The sequence below is a fragment of the Gobius niger genome, assembly GCF_951799975.1.
Source record: "Gobius niger genome assembly, chromosome: 16".
Classification (NCBI taxonomy): domain Eukaryota; kingdom Metazoa; phylum Chordata; class Actinopteri; order Gobiiformes; family Gobiidae; genus Gobius; species Gobius niger.
Genome location: NC_136867.1, coordinates 6,494,014 through 6,516,547, shown reverse-complemented (window position 1 = coordinate 6,516,547; position 22,534 = coordinate 6,494,014). Strand labels below are relative to the sequence as shown.

At 45.1% G+C, this 22,534-nt stretch overlaps 2 protein-coding genes across 4 annotated transcripts in view; both read right to left on the bottom strand.

Annotated features, from left to right (window-relative positions):
* Positions 1-569: 569 nt before the first annotated feature.
* senp2 (SUMO specific peptidase 2) lies at positions 570-8,961 on the bottom strand. The gene is made up of 15 exons (XM_079573864.1): positions 8,662-8,961; positions 7,618-7,676; positions 7,415-7,524; positions 6,001-6,067; positions 5,844-5,907; positions 5,360-5,510; positions 5,168-5,274; positions 4,113-4,229; positions 3,876-3,948; positions 3,650-3,793; positions 2,866-3,303; positions 2,699-2,778; positions 2,541-2,625; positions 2,368-2,463; positions 570-1,257 (listed from the first exon to the last, which is right to left on the bottom strand). The coding sequence occupies exons 1-15, from the start codon at positions 8,823-8,825 to the stop codon at positions 1,195-1,197; spliced, it is 1,818 nt and encodes a 605-aa protein (XP_079429990.1). The 5' UTR covers positions 8,826-8,961; the 3' UTR covers positions 570-1,194.
* Positions 8,962-9,836: 875 nt separating this feature from the next.
* The window catches only part of pcnt (pericentrin), a 38,335-nt gene continuing 25,637 nt past the window's right edge, over positions 9,837-22,534 (bottom strand). For 2 of the 3 annotated variants that reach the window (XM_079573845.1, XM_079573846.1), the window contains exons 36-57: positions 22,484-22,504; positions 21,983-22,219; positions 21,709-21,882; positions 20,562-20,714; positions 20,257-20,433; positions 18,803-19,837; positions 16,931-17,080; positions 16,668-16,848; positions 15,162-15,472; positions 14,096-14,192; positions 13,798-13,970; positions 13,465-13,713; positions 13,252-13,385; positions 12,875-13,004; positions 11,811-12,569; positions 11,406-11,564; positions 11,107-11,316; positions 10,794-11,020; positions 10,646-10,725; positions 10,458-10,572; positions 10,252-10,379; positions 9,837-10,136 (exon numbers count right to left, since the gene is read on the bottom strand). In XM_079573845.1, the coding sequence (XP_079429971.1) occupies positions 10,093-10,136; positions 10,252-10,379; positions 10,458-10,572; positions 10,646-10,725; positions 10,794-11,020; positions 11,107-11,316; positions 11,406-11,564; positions 11,811-12,569; positions 12,875-13,004; positions 13,252-13,385; positions 13,465-13,713; positions 13,798-13,970; positions 14,096-14,192; positions 15,162-15,472; positions 16,668-16,848; positions 16,931-17,080; positions 18,803-19,837; positions 20,257-20,433; positions 20,562-20,714; positions 21,709-21,882; positions 21,983-22,219; positions 22,484-22,504 (4,944 nt within the window). In that variant the 3' untranslated portion in view covers positions 9,837-10,092. The remainder of the gene's footprint in view (positions 10,137-10,251; positions 10,380-10,457; positions 10,573-10,645; positions 10,726-10,793; positions 11,021-11,106; positions 11,317-11,405; positions 11,565-11,810; positions 12,570-12,874; positions 13,005-13,251; positions 13,386-13,464; positions 13,714-13,797; positions 13,971-14,095; positions 14,193-15,161; positions 15,473-16,667; positions 16,849-16,930; positions 17,081-18,802; positions 19,838-20,256; positions 20,434-20,561; positions 20,715-21,708; positions 21,883-21,982; positions 22,220-22,483; positions 22,505-22,534) is intronic. The other variant, XM_079573847.1, reaches the window with a different exon arrangement.

Below are 22,534 nucleotides of genomic sequence, written 5' to 3'. Positions count from 1 at the left end.
TCCCAAACCGGACACCCTCCGGCCCCTGGCTGCGCCTAGAAATTCTGTCCATAAAAGTAATGAACAGAACCGGTGACAAAGGGCAGCCCTGGCGGAGACCAACACGCACCGGGAACAGGTCTGACTTACTGCCGGCAATGCGAACCAAGCTCCTGCTGCGGTCATACAGGGAACGGACAGCCCTTAGCAGAGGGCCCCGGACCCCATACTCCCGGAGCACCCCCCACAGGGCACCACGAGGGACGCGGTCGAACGCTTTCTCCAGATCCACAAAACACATGTGGACTGGTTGGGCGAACTCCCACGAACCCTCGAGCACCCGAAGGGTATAGAGCATAATAGGGCATAATTATAATTAAAGTCTAAAATTGTAGATAACCCTGAATACCACCTGAAGCCACCACATGTTGCCACTGCTAGATGAATCAGAAAATCGTGAACATAATGTACACCTGCTCGTTTTAATTCCACAGCTCATAAATTTAGCTGAGAAGTTTGTTACATGGTCATCCTTGACAACATACAATTAAAGCAATTTTTCCCAACAGATACATTCTTATTTAACCATTGAATTAGAGATTCGAGATCATCAATACTGCAGAGAAATACTTTATTACAATCATAGGTAGTGAGGCTAGGGAGCAAATTAAATATTACCGAAAACAAAGCACAATGTTACAGTAGATTGCTAAGTTACAATATCATAGTAAAAAACAATAACAGCCTCTGAGTTCAAAGATAAAAATTTAAAGCTTCACATGAGCATCCGAACAAATAGCAGCTATTTACACTTTCAAAACCTCTTCAGTCAGCCATTCTATAAATAATAAATTACAATCTTACAACATGTTTTGACAGGATGAGACCCAAAGACGGCAATTAGATCTACTTTGTCAATTTCTAACTTTACAAAACAACTTGCTCAGGACGGAAAGGCACTTGAGACGTCAGTAGTACCCAAGCATGTGGCGCGATTCGATAATCCCATAATGTCTCCAATTAAAACTCAGAGATAAGAAACCTGCGTTACATCCCGCAGAGTTGAGGGACATAAGACGACTTGGTTAAGACTTGTCCAGACACAGCGGTCAGCTTATAATAAAACGTCCACCGGCTTTGGCCCTTTTCACGTGGTCTTCTTAAATACATTCATCCAATTAGCGTGTGGTTCCAAGTTACGCTGTGGTCAACTTCTTATAGCAGCTTTTGATTGAGGATCTCCCAAATCATTAACTTGCGGAAGAGAGGCATATGGCACTGTGAGGAGAAAAGAAAAGACATCAATGAGCGCAGTGTTAATTTTGACAACATATTTTATTTTAGTTTTAGTCTTTGTTTGTTTGTTTGTTTGTATACTTTATTGTCCCCGTAGGGAAATTTGTCCTCTGCCACTGGGGCAACCCGTAAGGAGCAGTGGTCGACGGCCGTGCCGCGCCCGGGGGCCCATCTCCATGATGTGGAGCCAGGCTGATGGTCAGAATCACCTGGCTGGAGGATTCACCTATTGCACATGTTTTTAGTGGTAGGGGAAACCGGAGTACCCGGAGGAAACCTACACAGACACGGGGAGAACGTGCAAACTCCACACAGAAAGGCCCCGTCCTGGTGGGAATCGAACCCGGGACCTTCTAGCTGTGAAGCGGAGGCGCTAACCGCTGCGCTACCGTGCCGCCCGTCTTAGTCTTTTGACTAAAATGTAGTGTAATTTTAGTCGAGATTTAGTCAAAAAAATCTTTTCAATTTTAGTCTAGTTTTAGTTGACTAAAATTGCAAGTAAATTTAGTCGACTAAAACTAAGACTAATTTAGTCGGCTTTGCTTTTATAATATTCATCATAATCATATTTAATGTTGTTCCTCTGCTTCATGGAGCTGCTCCACATGAACAAAGCTCAGAGCTGATCCTTTGGCAGAGAATGATCTGATCTGAGGCTCTTTCAGACGCTCAATAGAAGTTTGGCTGATTTTAGTCTCTCGCTCTCATTTTTATTTAGTCTTATTTAGTCGACTAAAATATCTGGACATTTTAGTCATAGTTTTAGTCTCATGAAAAACTTTTAATTTAGTTTTAGTCCAATTTTAGTCGTCAAAAATATCACTTTGACTAAAATTAAGACTAAATATTTTAGTCGACGAAATTAACACTGAATGAGCGTTTATTTTTGACAACACAGGCAAAAATCTTTAGGCAATTATTTATAAAGCACTGACAGTTTTATAAATGACCTGACTTGTTATTAGATGTTGGACTCGAGTGGTTTAGGGTTCTTGGATTGATCAGCAATTTAGATTTTGTTCTATTATTCAATGTATTCTATTAAACTATCAGGAGATTGAGTTTTTGCCATGAATACTTGCTGCTACGTACCTGTTTAAAAGTGAGCGGACGACCTGTTGCTATATAGTCGGCGTATTTACAAGCGAAAACCCCACAGTCGCTGCCGTTCTTCTGCTGCGGAATCTCCTGCAGAAACACGTGTGGAGCACAGAATGAACAAAAGCACGTTTCCAAAAGCTCTGAACTGGGTCAGCGATACGTACACCGGGCCTCATGCTGCAAACTGTCCATTTACCAACGTCCAGCTCTCGGCCTTTCTTCACTTTGTGCTCCTCCTGGATGTACAGTCTGTAACAGGAAGGCGTTCTGCATCGAGTAATCGGTAACAGATCGTGTATTTGGACAATCGGAGAATACGCACAGTAAAAGGTAGCAGATGTCGTCGTGCCTCTGGCCCATCGAGTCGTAGGCGTTCACAGTCTTTGATTTTAGGTCGATTACCTACGAATGAGAAATGGGGAAACTACATTAATTAAATCTGTGGTTCTCCTCTTTACCTACTGCTGACCATAACCGTTGACCACTTACAGCCAGTGCCCAGTGGACTCCCAGGTGCAGAGGGACCAGGATGAGGTCGCAGAAGAACAGGTCCACGGCTTTAGTCCAGCGCCTCACTGCCGCGTGGCCCCCCGTTTGCCCCGCGCTTGTGCCCTGCAGCTTCGGAAAGAAGAAGGTGCTGAAGGAGTAGACTTTTAAACCTCCGCTTTTGGAGCTCCGGTCCATCACCAGGGACAGGTAGAAGTTTATCACCTGCAGGAACACGGCGGGAGGAGCGCGAATGTTACTACACGCCTTGATAATGGGATGGAAAGAGCGAGGAGGATAGAAACTTGCCTCGTCGTTGAGCCAGCCGCCCTCCTGCAGCGTGGCCAGGTCCCTCTGTGTGATCCGCAGTTTAAACGCTGCGCTTAAAACCAGGGTGGGATCTCTCTGAGCCAGAGCAGAGGATACTTCTGCTGTCATTTCCTGAAAACACACCGAATACATTCACAGTTGATATAAATCAGGAACCAGTGACTTGTTGTGCAAATACAACTTTAATCCAATTGTGAGGATTATGTTTTCAAATCTGGATTTAGTTTAGGAGAATTAATATGATCTGCTAAACAAACACAAGAACCAAATACATTTTAGAGCCTAATGGTTGAGGTCTAAACTACAGAGGTTTTACTCATGCAAAGTTACTCTTTTGGGAGAATAAATGACTTCAACTGCGGCTGTTGTGACTTGCCAGTTACTTGTTTTAAAACAGGAAAGCTGACTATTCCTGTCAGTATGTGTGTAGCATAAAATCTTTTATCCAGTGCTTCACCTTGCTGAGTCTGGGTATGTCTTCATCAGCGTATCTAGCGTGTGTGGGATACGGCTCGGGGAGGCTGACCGCTGCAGGGGCTTTGTCCATCAGACTCAAGCGAGTGGCCACTTCACTGGAGAGGTCCAGCTCCGCAGTCTGCTTCTGGAGGAGGTTCACGTGGGAGAATTAGAAAAACACTACATCAATCAGAGCAGGGTAGATCATGCAAGAGAAAAATGGCTACCTTGGCACCTCTTGCATGTTGAGTGTCCTCGAAAGGCCCGCTGAAGGAGTTACTGAAATTGGCAGCGCACCATCTGTGGAAAAAAAGGTTTTGTTCAACTTAATCTAACTGTCTCTCATTAGAACAAAGTGTGGATTGTTGTTGTTGTGGGATAGTCATTCAAAGTAGGTTAGATATATCCCCCATTTACCGCTGTATTTGTGTTCTGAATGCAAATGAACCTGTGATCACGCTCACCTGCCCTTTGGAGTTTGGTTCCTCCATGTGAAGACACCAGAATTAACACCAGTCTTCTTAGCGACAAATGGTTTCCAGGTAGTCGAGTGTTCATTTTTTGAAGACGTTGTTGTCTCGCTGGAAGACAAAATGTAACATACCGTAAATGTACCGTAAATTCTCTAATACTGGCCTGTATTCCATTAGCGGCCGGGTCTCTAACAGTGGCCAGGTTCGCGGCTGGCGGAGGCAAATTAAAGCCGGTCTCTAAAACAGGCCGGGGCTTTTATTAGAAACTATAGCGGTAGAAATATTCCCCATGTTAGGAATTTGTCTCATACTCGTGTAAATGAAAACTCACGTGCAGGAAGTAACAAACGGGAACCCGGGCCGAGGGGGACGCTGCGGAGGAGCTGATCCGAGAGTAACTTTGACACAGATTTAGCCACTTTTCAAACCTCCTGTGACTGTTTGTAGAAACAGGGAAAGCAACAAATGTTGTGTGACCCTCCAGGGTTTTAATAAAGTCACGTCTTCAAAGCACGTCCAGCTGCTCCGTGTGCAGGTCAGGCCCACGCCTCAAAATAACTCCTCCGATCAGCGCGAGCGTCTCGTCTTCTCTCGGGTCAGTCTCATGATCGATCACAAACACAAACGCTCCGTCTAAACTCAACTTTTACACAAGATAACAACAAATAATCCGGTCCGCGGTAAAAACGAAACAGAAACCTGCAGTGACATTGATGTCAAAGCTCCGCTAACAGCAACGAAACACTTCCTGTTGTCCCGACAAAATAAAAGGCGTCAATGTTTCAGCCGCTGGGAGAGGGTTTGCAATGTTTATTAATAAATGAACCTAATATCTTAGGTGCAAATGGACACAAATCTCGTTTTTCTTCGTTTTCCTGGTCGTCCGTTTTGCTCAAATAGAAATAAAGGCCTGTCTCTAATTGTGGCCTGGTTCCAATAAAGGCCTGGTCCTACATGCCCTTGAGTAAATAAAGGCCCCGGACTATACTAGAGCATTTACGGTATTGTTATTTATGTGAGCAAATAATAAAATAAAAACGCTTTACCTTTGTGGCTTTGACTGGGTAAAAGGTAGTGGCTGATTCTTGCTGTACTTCTCCGACACCATCTCCAGCAAACGTCTGTAGTGTTCTTTGTTGTTTTGTCTAATTGCCTGGAAAAAAAACAAAATGGGGGTCATGCCTTTTCAGAAGCTCCTTTATCTAAACTGAACACGGCCTGTGGGTCAGCAGGTTTACCTCCTCCACGGTGAGGCTGGGTTTATGGGAGCGGCTGTGTCCAAAGCCGGCGCACACGGGGTCCACAGTGTTGGGCCCCAGCCTCAGAGCGGGCCTGGACGGGAGCAGCTGGAGAGAGCCTCGTCTGTCTCGGTCAGCCAGGCCCGTCCCGCTGTCAACACAAGACCACCACAATATTACAGTCACAGAAGTCTTCCATCTGATCTGTTCATAAAAGGTCTAAAAACAAAAGATTCATGCAAGTTTAATTAGTGAACGTAATTTAAGTAAATATATGAATAAATTGCATGTTTTTGGGCTACTTTTGTCTACTTTAGTTTCATGACTTTTAATACTTTTTATCTGAATAATATTGCCTTTGCTGTATTCGAGTCAGTTATCAATTATAGCTTTTTGTCTCTCGTATAGTGCAGCACTACTAATACTAATACTCATTGTAATTACACTGCCTGCCCATATAGACAGACAATTCCCATATACTTGCCTTTGCTTCCTCATCAAAGGAGGAGAAGAGCTTTTAAAGGGGTGCTTAACTCCACCTGGTTTATCTGCAACAAAAATCCAAACAAATAACCAAAAAATGAACAATAAACAAACAAACAAACTGTTTTGCGAGTTTAAATGTAAATGATTCTTCTTACCCATGATCCAGTCTGATTTGAGAATAAACGAGGTGTGGAGCTCATCTATCCCCATCGGGGTAACAAGCTGCAACAAAACAGTAGCGTGTCACAACAATGGGCCACCAAGGAGAGTCAAAGAAATGCTACATAAAATCACGACTTGTGCAAACTGCAAAAATTACTGTTGTCCCGTTTACTCAGTTCTGTCAATACATGCACGAAATTTGCGATGTAATATCTTCACTTTGCTGTGCGGACGGCGGACGCCAAACTATTGGTATTATTACGCCTTACAACATAGTTCCCCCTTTTATCCGTTTAGAAAATCCACATTGTTTAATTTTGTGTAATTATACTTTGTAGTGGAACACTTCACGTAACCATATTTAAATAGGGAAAACGTGGAAGAGCTTGGTAGCTTCTATCTTCACCTCGTTTGGAGCTATAGTGGAGAGAGGGAGAGGCTAAATGCTAACGCCGTCTGTGCTGTGTTTACGTGACTGAAGGCACGGGTGAAGATCAGACAGGTCCTAAAGAACTCGTCAAAGCTAAGGTAAGAACATATCTCAGTATGTAAAAACGGTGGCCTATTCCTTTAAATCAGGGGTCCTCAAACTCCGGCCCGCGAGATGATTTAATCCGACCCCCATTTGTAGAGCACAAATCCCTGAGTATGTCAAAAAAAATTGTAAGTCTCTAGCCCATTCCTGTGCGGAGTTGGGATATTTTAACTAAAAAAACAGTTTACTCATTCCAGCCACTAGGGGGCAATTTGAATAAATAAAAAATAATTCCGCAGGTGTCCAGCAGAGGCACTTACGTAAGAGATCAGAATATAAACACATTTTAGCCACGTGGTAAATGAAGCTTAACCACAGAGTGTGGAGAGAATGAACAATGACTACAGTACTTTGAGAAGCTTGTGACACAGGCTTGTAAAGCACAATACAAGTGTAAGAAGTTATTACTTTGGTCACATTACATAATGATGTTTTATTTGAAAATAAAAATAAATGGAAATTAAAACAAAGTGTGAAGATTTGATCACTATTTTTGCAAACCACTACAGTGAAACAAATACAGTATGTGCCTGAATCAAGTGTTGATCTTGTGGATATCGTCGTGGGGACGACTGTGCAGGCGAGTCATCTCTACTTCACCATGAGGCATTTTGGTCTGAGTCAAACAATTATACGTTATAGCCAACCCGGTCCGGCCCCCCATCACAGTCAGGAACAATAATGTGGCCCCCAGAGAAAAAAGTCTGAGGACCCCTGCTTTAAATGGTCCATTCTCTACTTCCAATGGGCTTTACAACAAGAAATCACTCAGTCGCACTCGCACTCATACAGCGTGATAAGTGTCTTGCCAAAGGACACAACAGCTTATACTGCGGCGCTAGAATAAAGAGCGTTTTCGTGAGGACCACTACCTGTGTGTCGTCATATTGGGACTGGTGGTAGCTGTTTTTGACCGGCCTTCGCAGTCGGAGGAGCCTGGCGACTCCAGCGACCGTCTTCTTCACAAAGCTTAGCACTACATCTGGAAAAGAAGAACACAGAGTTAGTAAAAGCGCTTCAAAAAATAATAATCAGGACGCAAAATGAGAATTCAGATTCACGCTCCAAAACTCACCACGCTTGCGTCGCTTAACCTCCACCTCACTTTTGTAAACGCTTTCATTTGTGTCAATGCTGCAAAGGGAAAAAAGGTGCACATTAATTAAATCATTAGAATTACACAAACACGCCAACCCTACTATTATGACTCTATAGCTCTTTATGTCTACGCCGGATAATGATAGTAATCGCAATATCGCACATGCGTATCGGATATCGCACGTTTTTCCGATATCGTGCAAGCTCTACTTAAGATCTCTTGTTATGCGATTATTATATTAATTTTTGGTAGACTTTAAAGGAACAGGTCACCGTTCTTCCATACTGAGACATGTTCTTACCTGAGCTTAGACAAGTTGATGCGTACCTGTCTGGTCTTTGTGCGTGCCCTCACTCACACAAAACGACCAAAGACGTTGTTAGCATCTAGCTTCTCCCAGCATATTCCTGTATCTTCAAACAGGGGTGAAGTTGGAAGCTACCACGCTCTTCCACGGTCACACACAAAGACCAGACAGGTACACATCAACTCGTCTAAGCTCAGGTAACAACATATCACAGTATGGAAGAACTGTGTGCCCTCAGTCACGCAAAACGACCAAAGATGTTGTTAGCATTTGGTCTCTCCCAATGTTTTCCTATGGCTCCAAACGAGGTGAAGTTAGAGGCGACCAAGCTCTTCAACGGGCACAAAGACCAGACAGGTACGCATCAACTCGTCTCAGCTCAGGTAAGAACATATCTCAGAATAGAAGAAATCACAGAAATCACAAATATAATCGCAGTTACAAGATCGAAATCGTGAAATCCTGGTCTAAACTTAATCAAGGACGAGATACAGTTCTAGGACAAGTAAATCAGGTGTCAAAAAGTGAGCGGATTAAGATCTACATACACATGTCAAATGTTAAACACACGCTAAATGCCAGATCGCGACCATGTGAAGACTTTACAATGAAAGACAATAACAGACGTGATGACATCGACGTCCCCTCGCTGTCTTTCACTGATCGCTCAGACACATTCGGATCATTGAAGAGCATTCTCGTGGTTTAAAGACCTGTGGTAGCTCCTTTTAGCCGCTCTGCCGCTAGTCTCCAGCCGCAGTGATCCCGGGCGCACGCTGCCCTCGCTGGCGCCTTCCTCCGCGGAGCACTCGGTAAACTTCTGCCCGGCGAGGGGCTCAAACAGCGATGAGATTCCGTCAGCTATCCATCCATACATCCCAGACAAGTACCCGAAAACGTTACCGAGCTGCTCTACGTGGGCCAGGACTGAGGGGGAGGGACGGGACGGGTTCAATTCAGTCTCCGACCTGCGACACGTACGGTCACTGGACGCGCTTTAGCTTAGCATTAGCATTAGCTTAGCCGCTGTCAGGATAGTGCGTCACACGAAGAGGGGCGCTCGATTTTAATGTCGGTGATGAAGAGACGGGCGGGGTGATAGGGCGCGGTGCTGGATAAACGATATCGGACTGAAAGGTTTATGGAGACGCGCAAAACAAGCGAACCCCTGACAGAGGTGAAAGAACACGGGGCCAGTTATTTTGATGCATTTGTTATTATGTAATTGTTGTAAATATAGCTGTAGAACAATGTAAACGCGAGTCAGGACTTATCTAATAAAAAGGAAATTGTAACATTGGGTACATTCTGGTGAACATTTTTATCCCCTTAAATTTTCTAGAAATGATTTGTTTGTAGCCCTTTTGTAAGGCAATTGAAAAATGTCAAAATGTGTATTACAATGTAGTGGTCAAATTATATGCATCATGTAAGAATTCAAACTGGTATCACATTTTACAAAACTGACCCACAAACTTGGGAACCACAAAAATGCTTGCTTTATGGAGGGCTCCAATTTCACCCCCAAAAAAGATTCACCCCAGAAGTCCTCACCCTTTTTTTTTAGTTGGGATGAACCACATGAAGTACTATCCTTGTGTTCACTAAAACAGATTGTGTAAGAGCTTTATTTACACATAAAGACCTTCTGTTAATGCAAATCAATCCAAAAGTTTGTGACAAGTGAATCAACAGTGAATTAACTTGCAGTAATTTAGCCTGACCAGCGAGCCCCTTCTTAAAGAACAGGAAAGGTTAGTCCAGCAAGTCTTAATTTTGAAAGAATATTAGCTAAAACCACGAACTATTAACCACACCCACGCCGATATAAATGTACATATTTATTTACACGTAAAAACAAAGATTACACAACAAATACTGTGATCATTTCCTTCTGACGTCACTCCAAAGAAACAGACTTAAGGCATCTCGTCCAGTGAAGATTAGTGCTTTCTTAATTTCAAGTAGTACAAAAAACATGTGTAAAAATAGAAGTACTTTTAAAAGCATTTATTTGGAGTCGATACTGAAGTTTAGACCGTATAAAACACAACATTTAAAAAATAAATTATGTGCTTATAAAAAACATCTTCAGTTAAGGCATGGGACGTTTGTAAAACAATGTGCGGATAGGATACATTCATTCATCGCTCGGACTTCTTTGGGCTGGGTTGGAGAACGGGCGAACCTGAGGAGACAACAGTGGAATGTTTAAGTAATAATGAGAGTTATTTACAAGGAGAAAGAATGATTTAACAGCTCTTTTCTTCTTTCAGTCCAAATTTGAAAACTACATGACCTACCTTGCCTGACTCCTGCCAACCGATGCTGAACTTTCTCTAAATGTTGAATATATTCTGTCAGCGATCTCTCTGGATCTGCGGACGTTGCTCCAGTCTGCGCCGAGGCCGTGGTAGAGCTGGATGACGATCTGCGTAAAAGAGAAATAAAAACCTGTCACTTCAATCCTAAATAATGTAACGTTTGACATAACAACCAGAGAGCTAACCTTCTGTGGAGGCGAAAGGACGGTTTGCTGGGGGGAACAAATGGTGCGACGGTTTCTCGTAACGCTGCGAGTTCCAGATTTGGCTGCTGCGGTCTTAAAACTGCTGCTTTGGAACCTGGAAGATTATAAAAGACTGAATCCACACGCTCAGATTATAGAGTACAGCATTGAATAGAAGAATTGCTCACCTGAAGTTGGACCGTTCATGGAACCAGAAAGAGACACTCTTCGAATATTCTTCTGCCACTTTCTCGTCAAAAACTTCATTCTGTGAACAGTGTGAATTAGTCGAGGGAATCGCTCACTAAACGTGCGATCGCGTGTCGAGTTGCTAACCTTGAAATGGCGATGACCACGCACACGGTTGCTCTGAAGCGGCCGTATCCGCGCATGGGGGTGGAGAGGTAAGGCGAGGGCCGCGCTCCCATTGAGGCGATGAGGCAGAGCGTGGCCCTCTCGCACTGTTGAAAACCTCCGATCAGCAGCAGCAGGTAACGCTTTTGGTAAACCAGGGCTTTCCTGAAGCTCTCTGCACGGAGGTACCGCTCGTACAGCCGCTGCAGCTGGAGGGAGAACGGGTTAAGACAAATCAAATGGCACGATTCAGTCGCGAACACTGCAGCCCAGTCCGTGCCGCTCGGTGACTGACCTTGCTGTGAGCGCTTGGATCGTGTCTGTTCTCGGTTTGGGACGTGGTCTGGAGCAGCTCGTTCTCTGTGCGCCGGAGCTGTTGACTCAACGCGCTAATCTTCTGTTTGAGCATCGATCTCTCCTGAATCAGCAATGTCAGCTGCTCTCTTAGGTCGGAGTTCTCCTTAGACGACCCGTCCGTGTGCGCTGAAGAAGGAACCGATGGCACCTAGGATAAAACGGCCATATTCAGAAGAGAAGAAAAGTGCATCCCTTTATTGGTTTAGAATATCGAGATCATTTGAAAGCCATGAATACCTGTTGGCTGTGTGGAGCAGCGTCGGTCTGGACTTTGCCGTGCAGTCCAGCCAGCCTCTGTGTGGCCATCGCCCGCTCTTCCTTCTCCAGCTCCGCCAGAGTTCGCTGCAGCTCCTGGAGGCGCTGCTGGTCCTGCTTCCTCAGAGCCTCCAGCTCACACTGAGGGAACAACACATTGGAGAGCATTTGAAATAAATAATTGTACAAAGAAAAATAATTGTACAAAGAAGAAAATAAACTATCAAGCTACAAAGATCTTGAAATTAAATATAGTTTTGAGTTGAGAAGATTGGACTAGCTTGGGTAAATGAAGTCTAGGCAGTTTTTTTCTGCTGACTAACCTTTGCTATCATTTCAACACAATAATGAAATATTTAATTTGAACCTAAATCTACCCACACTCACCAGTTTACTGTAGCTGCTCTGCTGTCTCTTCTCCCTCTCCGCCTGCTCCTGTCGCCCCCTCCTCCTCTCCCTCTCCCACTGCTCCTCCCTTTCCCGCTCCTTGCTCTTCATCAGCTGCAGCCTCTCCTTCAGCTCCGCGATCTCCTCTTCCTGACGCTTGGACAGGCTTTTCTGTGCCTCCAGCGCGCCGCACGCCTCCTGCCTCTGCACCTCCAGGCTCCCCAAAGCTACCTTCTGCCTGGTCACGGCCTCCTGTTCCCGGAGCGTCTCCTCCCTCAGGGCCCTCTCCTGTTCCTCCCATTTCCTCCGCCCGTGCAGCAGCTCGCCCCTCAGCCGGTCGGCCTCGGACGCCAGCTCCTCGCTCTGCCTCCTCTCCTGGTCCAGCTGCGCGCGTAAATCCGAGATGAACTTCCTGTCTCTGGCCGCGTCCGTTTCGTGTCGTCGGTTGAGTTCGTCGAGCTGTTTGGAGGAGCGGCTTCTCTCCCCGTCGAGCTCTCCCTGACTTTCGGCCAGACGGGACTCCGCCAGGTTCAGGAGATGCTCGAGCCGCGTCTTGTCCTGCGAGGAGGCGTCTTGCTGGAGGGAGGATTGCTCCAGCTCCTGTCGGACGTCCTGCAGATGTTTCTCCAGTAACAAGCAGCGAGACTGTTCTATTTGAAGCTCTCGTCTCAAGTTGCTGCAGGCCACTCTCTCCTGCTCCACCTGACCCCTGAGAGCCATCGCCTCTGACCTCTGCTGCTCAGACGATGCGTGTTCAGCCTGTAGAAGAGACGTAAGGGACCATTTTAGACTGAAAAAATGACCAAATCAACCCTTTCACATAATGCTGATTTGACACAATTCATTTCATGGCTCTGGTCAGAGTTTCATTGAGATGAAACATTCTTTTTATGGAAAAAAAAGTTCCATACTTTTGTGTCTCTGAATTAGCATTAGCATTATTCTTTTGTTATTTTGACAAAGTAGCTCATGGGGTTAAAAAGGTTGGAGACCCCTGGCAAAAATGATATCACGCTGTACATTCTAAGTACACAAGTACATCCATACACAGTGTGTGGGCTCACCTCTCGTCTCTCCCCATCCTCGATGTCTTTGCGGAGGCTGTGGGTCCTCTCCTGCTCCAGCTCCTGCTGAAGCATCTGGACTTTGCTTCTTTCCCTTCGTAAGGCCTCCTCGCCTTCTTCAACAGTAGTCCTTTAAGGAAAAGGTACAACTAAAAGGGTCAGTGGAGAATAGTTTGTAAGAGTGATGCCAAACAAAGCCTGTGCACATTCATCATTTTCAAAACACGGCTGAAATATCCTCAAGTTCTAAACCTTTTCCTGCAAAACAGCAACATTTCAGTACATCATTTTTTGCTGCAAGCCACTTTTACACTGCTTTGGTCTGCTGGAACGTCCTTGCTGTGAGACACGTCTTCTAATGTGGTCATAATCCTCACCTGAGGGTCTGGATCTTGTTCTTCTGCTCCTGCTGAACGTTGTGGGCGCGCTGCACTTCTTTCTGCCTCTCCTCCAGCTCGGCTCTCAGCTGAAGCTCCATGTGCCCGTCCTGGAGCTGGCCCCCTCCGTCCGCCTGCAGAGAACACGGGTCACAGGTCACTTAAGGAAAGAGAGGTCCCCCATCCACGTGGCAGTATTAGCATATATCTCACATTGTGCCTTTGGGCCATGCGACACAGCAGCTCCCGGAGTGCGATGACGGTCTCCTGCAGCGCCCTCTTCTCCTGCTGCCAGCTCATGGGAGGACTGGGCTGGTCCCGGAGAGAGGAGCCGTCCACAGAGCGCTGCTGCAGGGCCCGACCGGGAGACAGGCCGGTCACAGCGGGGCCAGCGGACGTCTGATGGCGCTGGGACAGAGTGAGGATTCGGCAGCTCTCCTGGTACACCTTCCTCAGTAACGCCTGCGAAGAAGAGTCGCGATCAACAGGGGACGGGTGTGGTTTTGTGAAATACCTTTGCTCACACTAGCGGCTTTTGTGTCTTACTTGTAGTTCTGGCGAGAGCAGCTCTTCGCTGAAGCTCATGCTGCCCGCCGCGCTGTCCGTGTTGGCCGTGGGGTCGATGCCTCTGCAGCGGAGGTACTCCACAAACTGAGCGTCCAGCCGCTCCGTCTGCTCCAGCTCCAAGCGCAGACGGGCTCCCAGCTCCGAACTCACGTCTGAGCACACGAGGTGCAAAGTGTTAGAACCACACAGACAAGAAGCAGAGGTCTGAGCTCCAAGGGTTGGCAGGAAATTTGCAAAAGACCAAATACTCAGAGATAATATAATAGATTAGACTCACTGCTTCCATATCCATCACTGGCCCACTCCGGAGCGGACAGAGAGGAGGTGGAGCCCAGAGGAGAGGAGGGAGTCGTGAGTCCTTCCAGCTCCTGTACCTTAGAGACAAAGATCGAGCACAGGTGGGTTACTTTCATAGATTACCTGTTAATCCAAGACAATAAACCTTTATCACATACTAAAAAAAGAACGCAGTTTAACCTATTAACCCCCGCCTGAACCGAGCGCATTATCTCCAGTTCGGCTTTACCCAAATCGAAAACAAAATGAGCAACAAGAACGGGAAAAAGCTGACAAAAAAGCCACAAAACCACTACAGGAAAGAGTCAAAAACACAACAAAAAAGGAGTAACAGAAATGTGGCAAAAATGTGATGAAAACGTAGTGAAAAAAAAGCAATGAAACCAAAGTCCACAAAGTGACTACACAGAAACAACATGAGGAAAACGATCCGTTCAGATGAGTTTTGTAGGTCTTAGCTTTTAAATGCGCCGTTACACTGGCCTTTAGGCTGTAACCTTTTGGCGGTTGTCACGTTTACATCTTGGGAATGTCACTTTCAAATGTTAGACCAAACTCGTATGGATTTCTTGGTCTTCGATACAGAGAACATGATTAGTGATTTCATTTAACATTTAAATATTTAATATCCTATTGCAAAGCCACTTCTTTAGCTTTTAGCTCCAAGCATTTAGGTGTTTTAAACCAACTTGTCACTTAGTATTCAACATAGAGCAAACACTGATCATTCTGGAGTTGCATTTATACACATTGATCAGCCTTTTTTCTTGGCAAATCTAAAAGTTTACAGCCCACAGGCCTGTAACGCCTCATTTGAAAGCTAAGCCCTATCTTTTTCCTTGTGTTGTTGCTCTACTGTCACAACCTTTTTTGACATTTCTTTTCATTGCTTTTTTGTAGCGTTTTTGTCATTTCGTCGTCATGTTTTCGTTGCTCTTTTGGCACCTTTTCAAGAAGCTTTTAGATTTAGGTAAAGCCAAACTGGAGATAATGTGCTCGGTTCAGGCGGGGGTGAAGAGAGAGACAAACGCACAGATCCGCAGTACCTTGTCGGTGTCGAGGGAGTCCATGGTGGAGTAGTTGGACCCCGACTGTGGCGAGTGGCTGCTGCGCGACGCCGGCTCAGGGGTGATGGTCCTGGAGTGGGGCGTCTCCATGACGATCCTGGGGGAGGGTTTGAGGGCCGAGGCGTTCAGGGCGCTGAGCTCGGACAGGCGGGACTCCAGCGCTGAAGTGTGGTGGAGGCGCTGTGGGAGTCGGTCCTCGGAACAGTCCAGCCTCCTCAGCACCTCCGGAGAGCTCAGGGACGACTCCCCGTGAGAGCTCAGGACATCCTCAAACGCCGGGTGGGACGAATCTGAAAGACGGAGACGAAGATTAGGGCTTTTCTTATTTGTTGCCCCTTTTGTTTTCACTTTTTTTTTTTTACTGTGCATTGTATTTTGTGAGTCATTTTGATTTACCAAATGTTTAATGACACCCATGGAAAAATTACACCATATATTGCGATATAAAGGAGATGAATTGTTGAAAATACAAAAAACATGGAAGCTGTAAAAATAACTGTTCATAACTTTCAGGCCAATTTAATACTTTCTAATGATATTCAGGCTTTAAAGCAGTACTAAGTAACGTGTTTACTTTAATAAATCCTTTTCGTAGTCCCTGTGGGGGTAATACAAGTGTCAATGGGATAATTGGAGGGTCTTTCATCTCCCCCTGGTGTCTCTGACCATGGTCACTTGACTGCCACCGGTCCAGAGAAAGCAATACACACTAATGGAATCACGAAGAAGAAGCTAACATGCTAGCGAGCAAAGCTAACTGCGGGCTAACGTCACTTTAAACAGTATTTACAGCCAGGTTTGAGTGAAAAAAAATATTTCCATTGTATAATTGGATGCACGGTAACCCTCTCTCCCTTCGCCTTTCCTGTCAGCGTAGTATTTACTCTGCAAGACAATTAATAAGTTAAAAAAACGTAACTTGCTACAACACCTGCAGTTGCGCTTATGGCCTCTAGGGGGAAGAGTTACTTAGTACTGCTTTAAGTTTGGCTTCATGGTTAACTCTTTAAACCCGTTCCCTGCAATCCACCACATGCAAGTTGTGTTTTACTCGCACAGATCAGAATTTTAGCTTTCAAATGAGACACTGCACTGGCCTATAGGTTGTCGCAATGGAAAAACAATGAAAAGCGAGGAAAAACGATATTAAAAAAAGGAAGGAACGAAAACGCAAAAAAAAGACAACACAAGGAAAAAGCTCAATTTAGATGGGTTTTGTAGGTCTTAGCTTTCAAATGAGGTGTTACACTTGCGGGGGTTAAGAGGTTGAAACTGCAGAAAAACCTGTATACAATCATTATTACCATTATGTCCGTACACTAAACGTTTTTTTCAGCAGATGACCCACTGAAGTTAGGAATGGGGCTAAAAAGAATCAACAACTACTAGATATTAGAGATACAGCTTTTGTAATAAAGGCAATTTGAGAGCTGAAATGGCCAAGTGAAGGAGCATGGACTGGTTTGCCAAGAATCGGACCCTTACTCTTGCGTGTTTGTTGCCGTGGCGATCCGTCATGCTGATAACCCTGTCTGAGTGTTTGCAGCTCTCTCCGGTGAAGGGCCAGCTCCTCTTCCTGAGCGGCCAAATCGTCCTGCAGGATCTGAAGCTCTGCCCGTAGCTGCCGGTTGTGGCTCTCCAAGTCGGCAAACGCCTGCTCCTTACGCTAACACGAGTCACAACAACAACAACGACAGTCAGTTTGACGGCACTTTAAATGATCACTAAACCCGCACAGACGTCGTCACCTGTCCCTCTGTGTGGAGCTTCTCAGCCTTTTTCACAGATTCTTCGAGGTTTCTTTTCACAGCGTTTAACTCCTGGCGTAGAGTTTGGCGTTCGACTTCCTTCTCCTCCAGCACAGTTTCTGCCTTCGCTGCAGTCACTTCAGCCTGACCCTGGAAAACAAACCAAATGCTAGTTAGAAATCAAGTCCATTTGGTAGAGTCCGAAATGCAATGTGTAGAATCTGAGTCGGACTGCCCGCAACAAAGGAACCGTCAAAAAAAACATTGCTTTACTGTTAAACCCACCCAGCAGAACTTTGAGAGCTAGAACCAGGCATTGCGGCTGGCTAAAAACACAAAAGCCGTCTCTTCGCTGTTGTTCTTCCTCATTTAGGCACCACTTCCTGTGAGCGGTGACGTGGTGCAGCTGTAACTATATCCAGATGTGCTCCAGCCCACACTCGCGCTCGCTGCAGGGGCGCCTAGGAAACGCTGGCTTACTACGTCAGGGCAGTATCTTACAAACACATTATTAAATTATCTCATCTTTTGTCAAACTATTCCACATTTTCAGGCAACTACATTAATCATCAACATCCCCGCACATTAAAATAGAAGCGATGGAGCATTCACATCAAGGAATAAAGTTTAGAAATCTAATCTATTTTGGAAAAGATGTCGTTACAAACAACGAACAAACATTCAAACTGATAAAACTGCATGCAAATCACGTCAATTAATAAAATATTTGAAACCGTTTTTAAGAAAAGGTTAAATTATACTTCTCTAGGGCCCGACTGATATGGATTTTGGGGTCCGATACGCAGGGGGTTGGCTGATAACCGATATATAGGCCGATATTCAAATAGCTTATAGTTAAACATTTATTATTATATTATGTAATATTATATTAAAAGTTTCGATCATCATAGAAATATATCTATTGGAGGTCGACTAATGTGTTTTTTTCTAAGGCAAACACCAATTATTGGGGAAAAATAAATAATATTAAATAATAAAATAATAGTCTTTGAAATGCCTCACCTATGATCTTTAAACTTTGACAGCAGGGGGCGCTGTATATTCATGTTTAGTTGGTACTTCAGAGGGCGCTTGTTTAACCTCTTAACTCCCACCTGAACCGAGAGCATTTTCTCCAGTTCAGCTTTACCCAAATCCTGTAGGCCAGTGTAACACCTCATTTGAAAGACCTACAAAACTCGATTTTTTTGTCAATTTTTTTTGTCACTTTTTCGTCAAATTATTCTCATTTTTTTTGTCAAATACTTATCACTTTTTTGTCCATTTTTGTCATTTTTTTGTACATTTTTTGTCACTTTTTCTGTCACTTTTTTCACATTTTCATCCTTGTTTTCGTCGCAGTTTCGTTGCTATTTTCACACCTTTTTTCCAGAAGCTTTTGGATTGGCGTAAAGCTGGAGAAAATGTGCTCGGTTCAGGTGGGACTTAAGGGGTTAAAAGATAATAATCATCACCTTCATGGTTAAAGTGATGGTCTGTAAGTGTTGTAAATGTTTGACAAATTGAATGGATGGCGTATAATTGACTGCTTGGGCCTGCGATTTGATTTGCCTAAATATCATTATATAAGTATTTTCTAAAGTCCCTCCCTTTGCTGATCTCAGTGACTAATCAAAAATCCCGGGTGCCATCACTTTGGACCTGACAGGCCTGTTCACAGAAAAAGCCCGTCTCATTGGTCAATCAGGAGGGGAGGGGGTGAACTTGATTGTTTACTTCTGAAATCTGTCTCTATCTCTGTGATTGAAAGAAAGATAAAATATCATCTGAGCTCTAACAGAATTCAAACAAATAAAACACAACATTAAGCAACCGTTACCTACAATATAAAAGACAAAAAAACACACTCACCAGCACCGCCTTCCGCTCCTCGCCCCGGCTAATCTCCTTCTCCCTCAGCTCCTCCGTCAGCTCCTGGACACGCCGCCTCAGTGCTGCCACCTCCTGTTTCAGCCTGTCCACGTCCTGCTGAAGCTCCTCCTCCCTGCTCCTCAGTTGTGCCGCTAGCTCTTCCTTGGCGCTTTCCAACTTTTTCACTCCACTCCTCTCCTCCGCGACCAGAGCCTCCATATCCAGCAGCTGCGCCCGTACCTCCTCGATCTGCCTCTCCAAAGTCGCGCCGTTTCCCCTGAGGACCCCCATCTCCAACTCCATCTCTTGTCCTTTCACCTTTAGGACGTCGATCTCTTCTAACCTCGCTTTGTCTTTGCTTTCAAGTTCCAGAACCTGAGACTGGAGTTGGCTCTTTTCTTCACAGAGAACTTTGATGTTTTCGTTTGTTTCAGCTTGATATCTAACCAATTGGTCTCCTGCGGCGTTCAATCGCTCCACTTGGACCTGCAACTGGATCTGAAGCTGCTCCAAATCGGCGGTTTTGCCATTCAGGAGTCTCTGAAGTTCCTCGACTTTCTCCACCTCCAGCTTGAGCCTTTTCCCGAACTCTTCTCCGTGGCTTCTGTACTCCTCCTCTTGCCTGTGCAGCAGCCTCTCCAAACCTTCCTTCTCTGCGGCCACGGTCTCCAGTTGACTTTGCAGAGCTTTGAGTCGAGATCTTAGGTTCCGCGTGGAGGCAGGATTGCTGACTCCGAGCTCCTGCCTGAGATTGACGGGTCTGGGCTGAACGCTCAGGTGGTTGTGGTGGTGGTGTGGGGGTTCGGGGCTGGGGGCGGGAGAGGGGTTGATGCTGTCGCCGTCTTGAGAGTCGCTGGCTTCGTGCAGGTTGGGGCCCAGCGTGGCCAGCTCGGTCTGCAGGGTGCTGATGACTTCGTGAAGGCGCTCCTCCTCCTCCTCCTTGTCCTGGCGGATTCGGTGGGTTTCGGATCGGAGGTGTTCCACTTGAGCGCGCAGCTCCTCCAGCTGTGAGCGCAGCTGTTCCACCACCAGATCCTTAAATTAAGAGGAAATGTTGGTTTAGCAGAAGTGTTTGAGAGCAAAGGCGAGACACGGCAGGTGAAAATGAATCAATGTTGAGATTTTTAGCTAGTTTTCTCCTCACTGCTGCGCTTTGGGACTAGCATAAGTCTAAGAGCACACCGACTGTTTTCTGAACGTTTTTTGAGTAAACATCTGACCTAATTGAACTAGACATCGTGTGTTTCTGCCAAACTGACACCTAGGCTTCATTAACGGACAGTAGCTCAGTTGTAAATCCTAAAATGTGAAGATCTCTGCGAAAATTTGACCAACCAATATGAAACGGTAAACATGGCCATCCTGAAACATCCCACCAATTTACGTCTCTAAAGCTGATAAAAACTGGATTCATGCGAAAACATTTGTTGCATTTTCTGCGTCCATGTATTAACCTTGTCTTCAGTGCCGTGCTCCAGCTCCTGCTCCAGCCGTTGGATCTCATGATGAAGCTGGTCGATCTCCAGGTTCTTCTCCAGGAGCAGAGCAGAGGGAAAGGTATCCTCGGCCTCCGTGTCCTCAGGATGTTCCTCCCTCTGCTCCTGGAGGACGGTGAGCGCACACACATTGTCCTACGACAGAGAAGGGAAAAAAAATATGATCACAAAGTTCATCCCAAGTTACTCAACTGGTTTCTATTCAATACTGGTAAGTATATTCTCTGTCAGAAAAACAGTAAGTAGTAAGGTAGTAGACTTACATTGAGAGCGGTGATCTGTTCCTGAAGATCATCGACTTGCGCTGTGTTCTGATTGGTTATCATCTCCAGCTGCAGAGCCAGGTGTTTGAGCTCGACCTCTTTGATGGTCAGGTCCCTCTGCACAGTCTCCAGCTGGACAAGCAGCCCTTCCACCTGGAAATAGACAAAGTCAATCTACTGAAGTACAGGACTTGAGCATTTGAGGATCTGTACTTTACTCCAGAACAATAGGGGGCGCTGTGTACATGTGTTTATACTATTGACTCACAACAAGGAAGAAAGTTTGCCCCGTAAGGTTTTTTTTCCATACAGGTTTGTACTTTCTACATTGATAAATTGATATTAAAATCTTTTATTTAAAAAGACATGTTTACATCAATAGTTTTTTGAATAGTTTAAAGCAGTGGTAATGGGGAGGATCGCTGTTATTGTTTATGATTCCGTTTATTTAAATCACCATCATCTTTTACAGCGCCGATCTTTTAAGCAATGCGCTGTTTTGACCCACCAGAGAAGTATTATTATCCATTTAATACTTTTGCCTCGGACATGATGACACGGCGACCCCCCCTAATACAATTATTTCCTTGCAGTAGAGTAAACTTCATTAGGAACCATAGAACTAAACATCATCAGAAACAAAACAGACCATGTGCACTGTTGTGTCTAAATAGCACATTTTCCTCTAGTGCAAACCGGGAAGGCAGAGGCTAAATTAGCCTAGCATTAGCATTGACGGTCCGCCCTATTCAGGTCTCAACTCTGTCTCGCTGTGACCTCTGACTGAAATGTGCCTTTAACTAACTCAAGTGAACAATCAGGACGTGCAGGAGAGTCTGTGAGAGCTAGAAACGAGTTTAGGCAACTGCTGAGAGATTTGCCTCAAACTACCTATGACTTTCACAGTTTAAAAACAGTGTACGTAATTCAGGTAGTGCAGCTTTGAGTATTTCTACAGCAAATACTTCTGTACTTTCACTTAAGTGATCATTTGGCAGAGCAACATTTACTTTTATTGGAGTAATATTTGACCTGTAGTGTACTTTTACTCAACTAATGAAATCAAGTACTGCTAACCTACAGTTAGTTTTGTGCAGAAATAAAGCTGGGGTTTTCAGAGTACTAAAAGAAGTCAGTAGTTGCCGACCTCTTGCTCCTTGCTGTGGAGGTCCTGCTGAGCGGTGTCCAGTGCGTCTCTCAGCTCCTGTGTGGGGTCATGACTGTTCTGTTGGTAACAGTGTCTGGTCTCGTCCAGTTTGGACTGCAGTGCGGAGATTTGAAGCCTGTTAGCCAGCTGCTGCTGCTCCAGTGCCTGCTTATCCTGACGAACAACACGGTGGGAAGAAATTCAACATGCCGTCAATGTCTGTGTCTGTGTCTGTGTCTGTGTCTGTGTCTGTGTCTGTGACAGAGCCTCGTACTTGTGTCAGCTCCTGCTCCCTCAGATTGGCCTTGTGGAGCTCTTGTTCCAGTTGGTTGACAGTTCTACTGGTCTCTGCACTGCTGAGCAAGGCCTGCTCCAGCTCTCGGATCCTCCCGGCTAATTTATCGATCTCTTCATTACGTTCTGCCAGGTCACGCTGGGATTTCTGATTGGCTGCAAGGAGGGTCGCATGGTCCTCCGTTTTGTCCTTGATTAAAGACTGGAGATTTTCCACCTGGAAAAATCCCAGACGAATATTGGAATTCAATAAACCATAATCTTGGTGATAGGATTACGCTCTTAGGTCAACAAGCCATGCTGATGATTATCAACTACAACTACTCCAAGAGAGGATAATATTTAGTCCAAGATGAATGAAGAACAAGCAAAATAATGAAAAATGATATGAAAGGGGATGCAATATGAGATGGTCACACACAGCATGCACGAGTCAGATGAACTAGCAAGTTTAATGAATACTACAGTTAAGACGCCATACCTGAAAAACCATGTCTTCAAACTACAGCAAAGCATTCAAAACAGGAACAAA

Coding starts and splice junctions, on each gene's coding strand:
- senp2 (XM_079573864.1), bottom strand. CDS start 8,825: ATGTATGGATGGATAGCTGACGGAATCTCATCGCTGTTTGAGCCCCTC. Junction 5,511..5,843: donor CCTTTGATGAGGAAGCAAAG/GCAAGTATATGG, acceptor TTGTGTTGACAG/CGGGACGGGCCTGGCTGACC. Junction 2,626..2,698: donor GACATCTGCTACCTTTTACT/GTGCGTATTCTC, acceptor TTCCTGTTACAG/ACTGTACATCCAGGAGGAGC.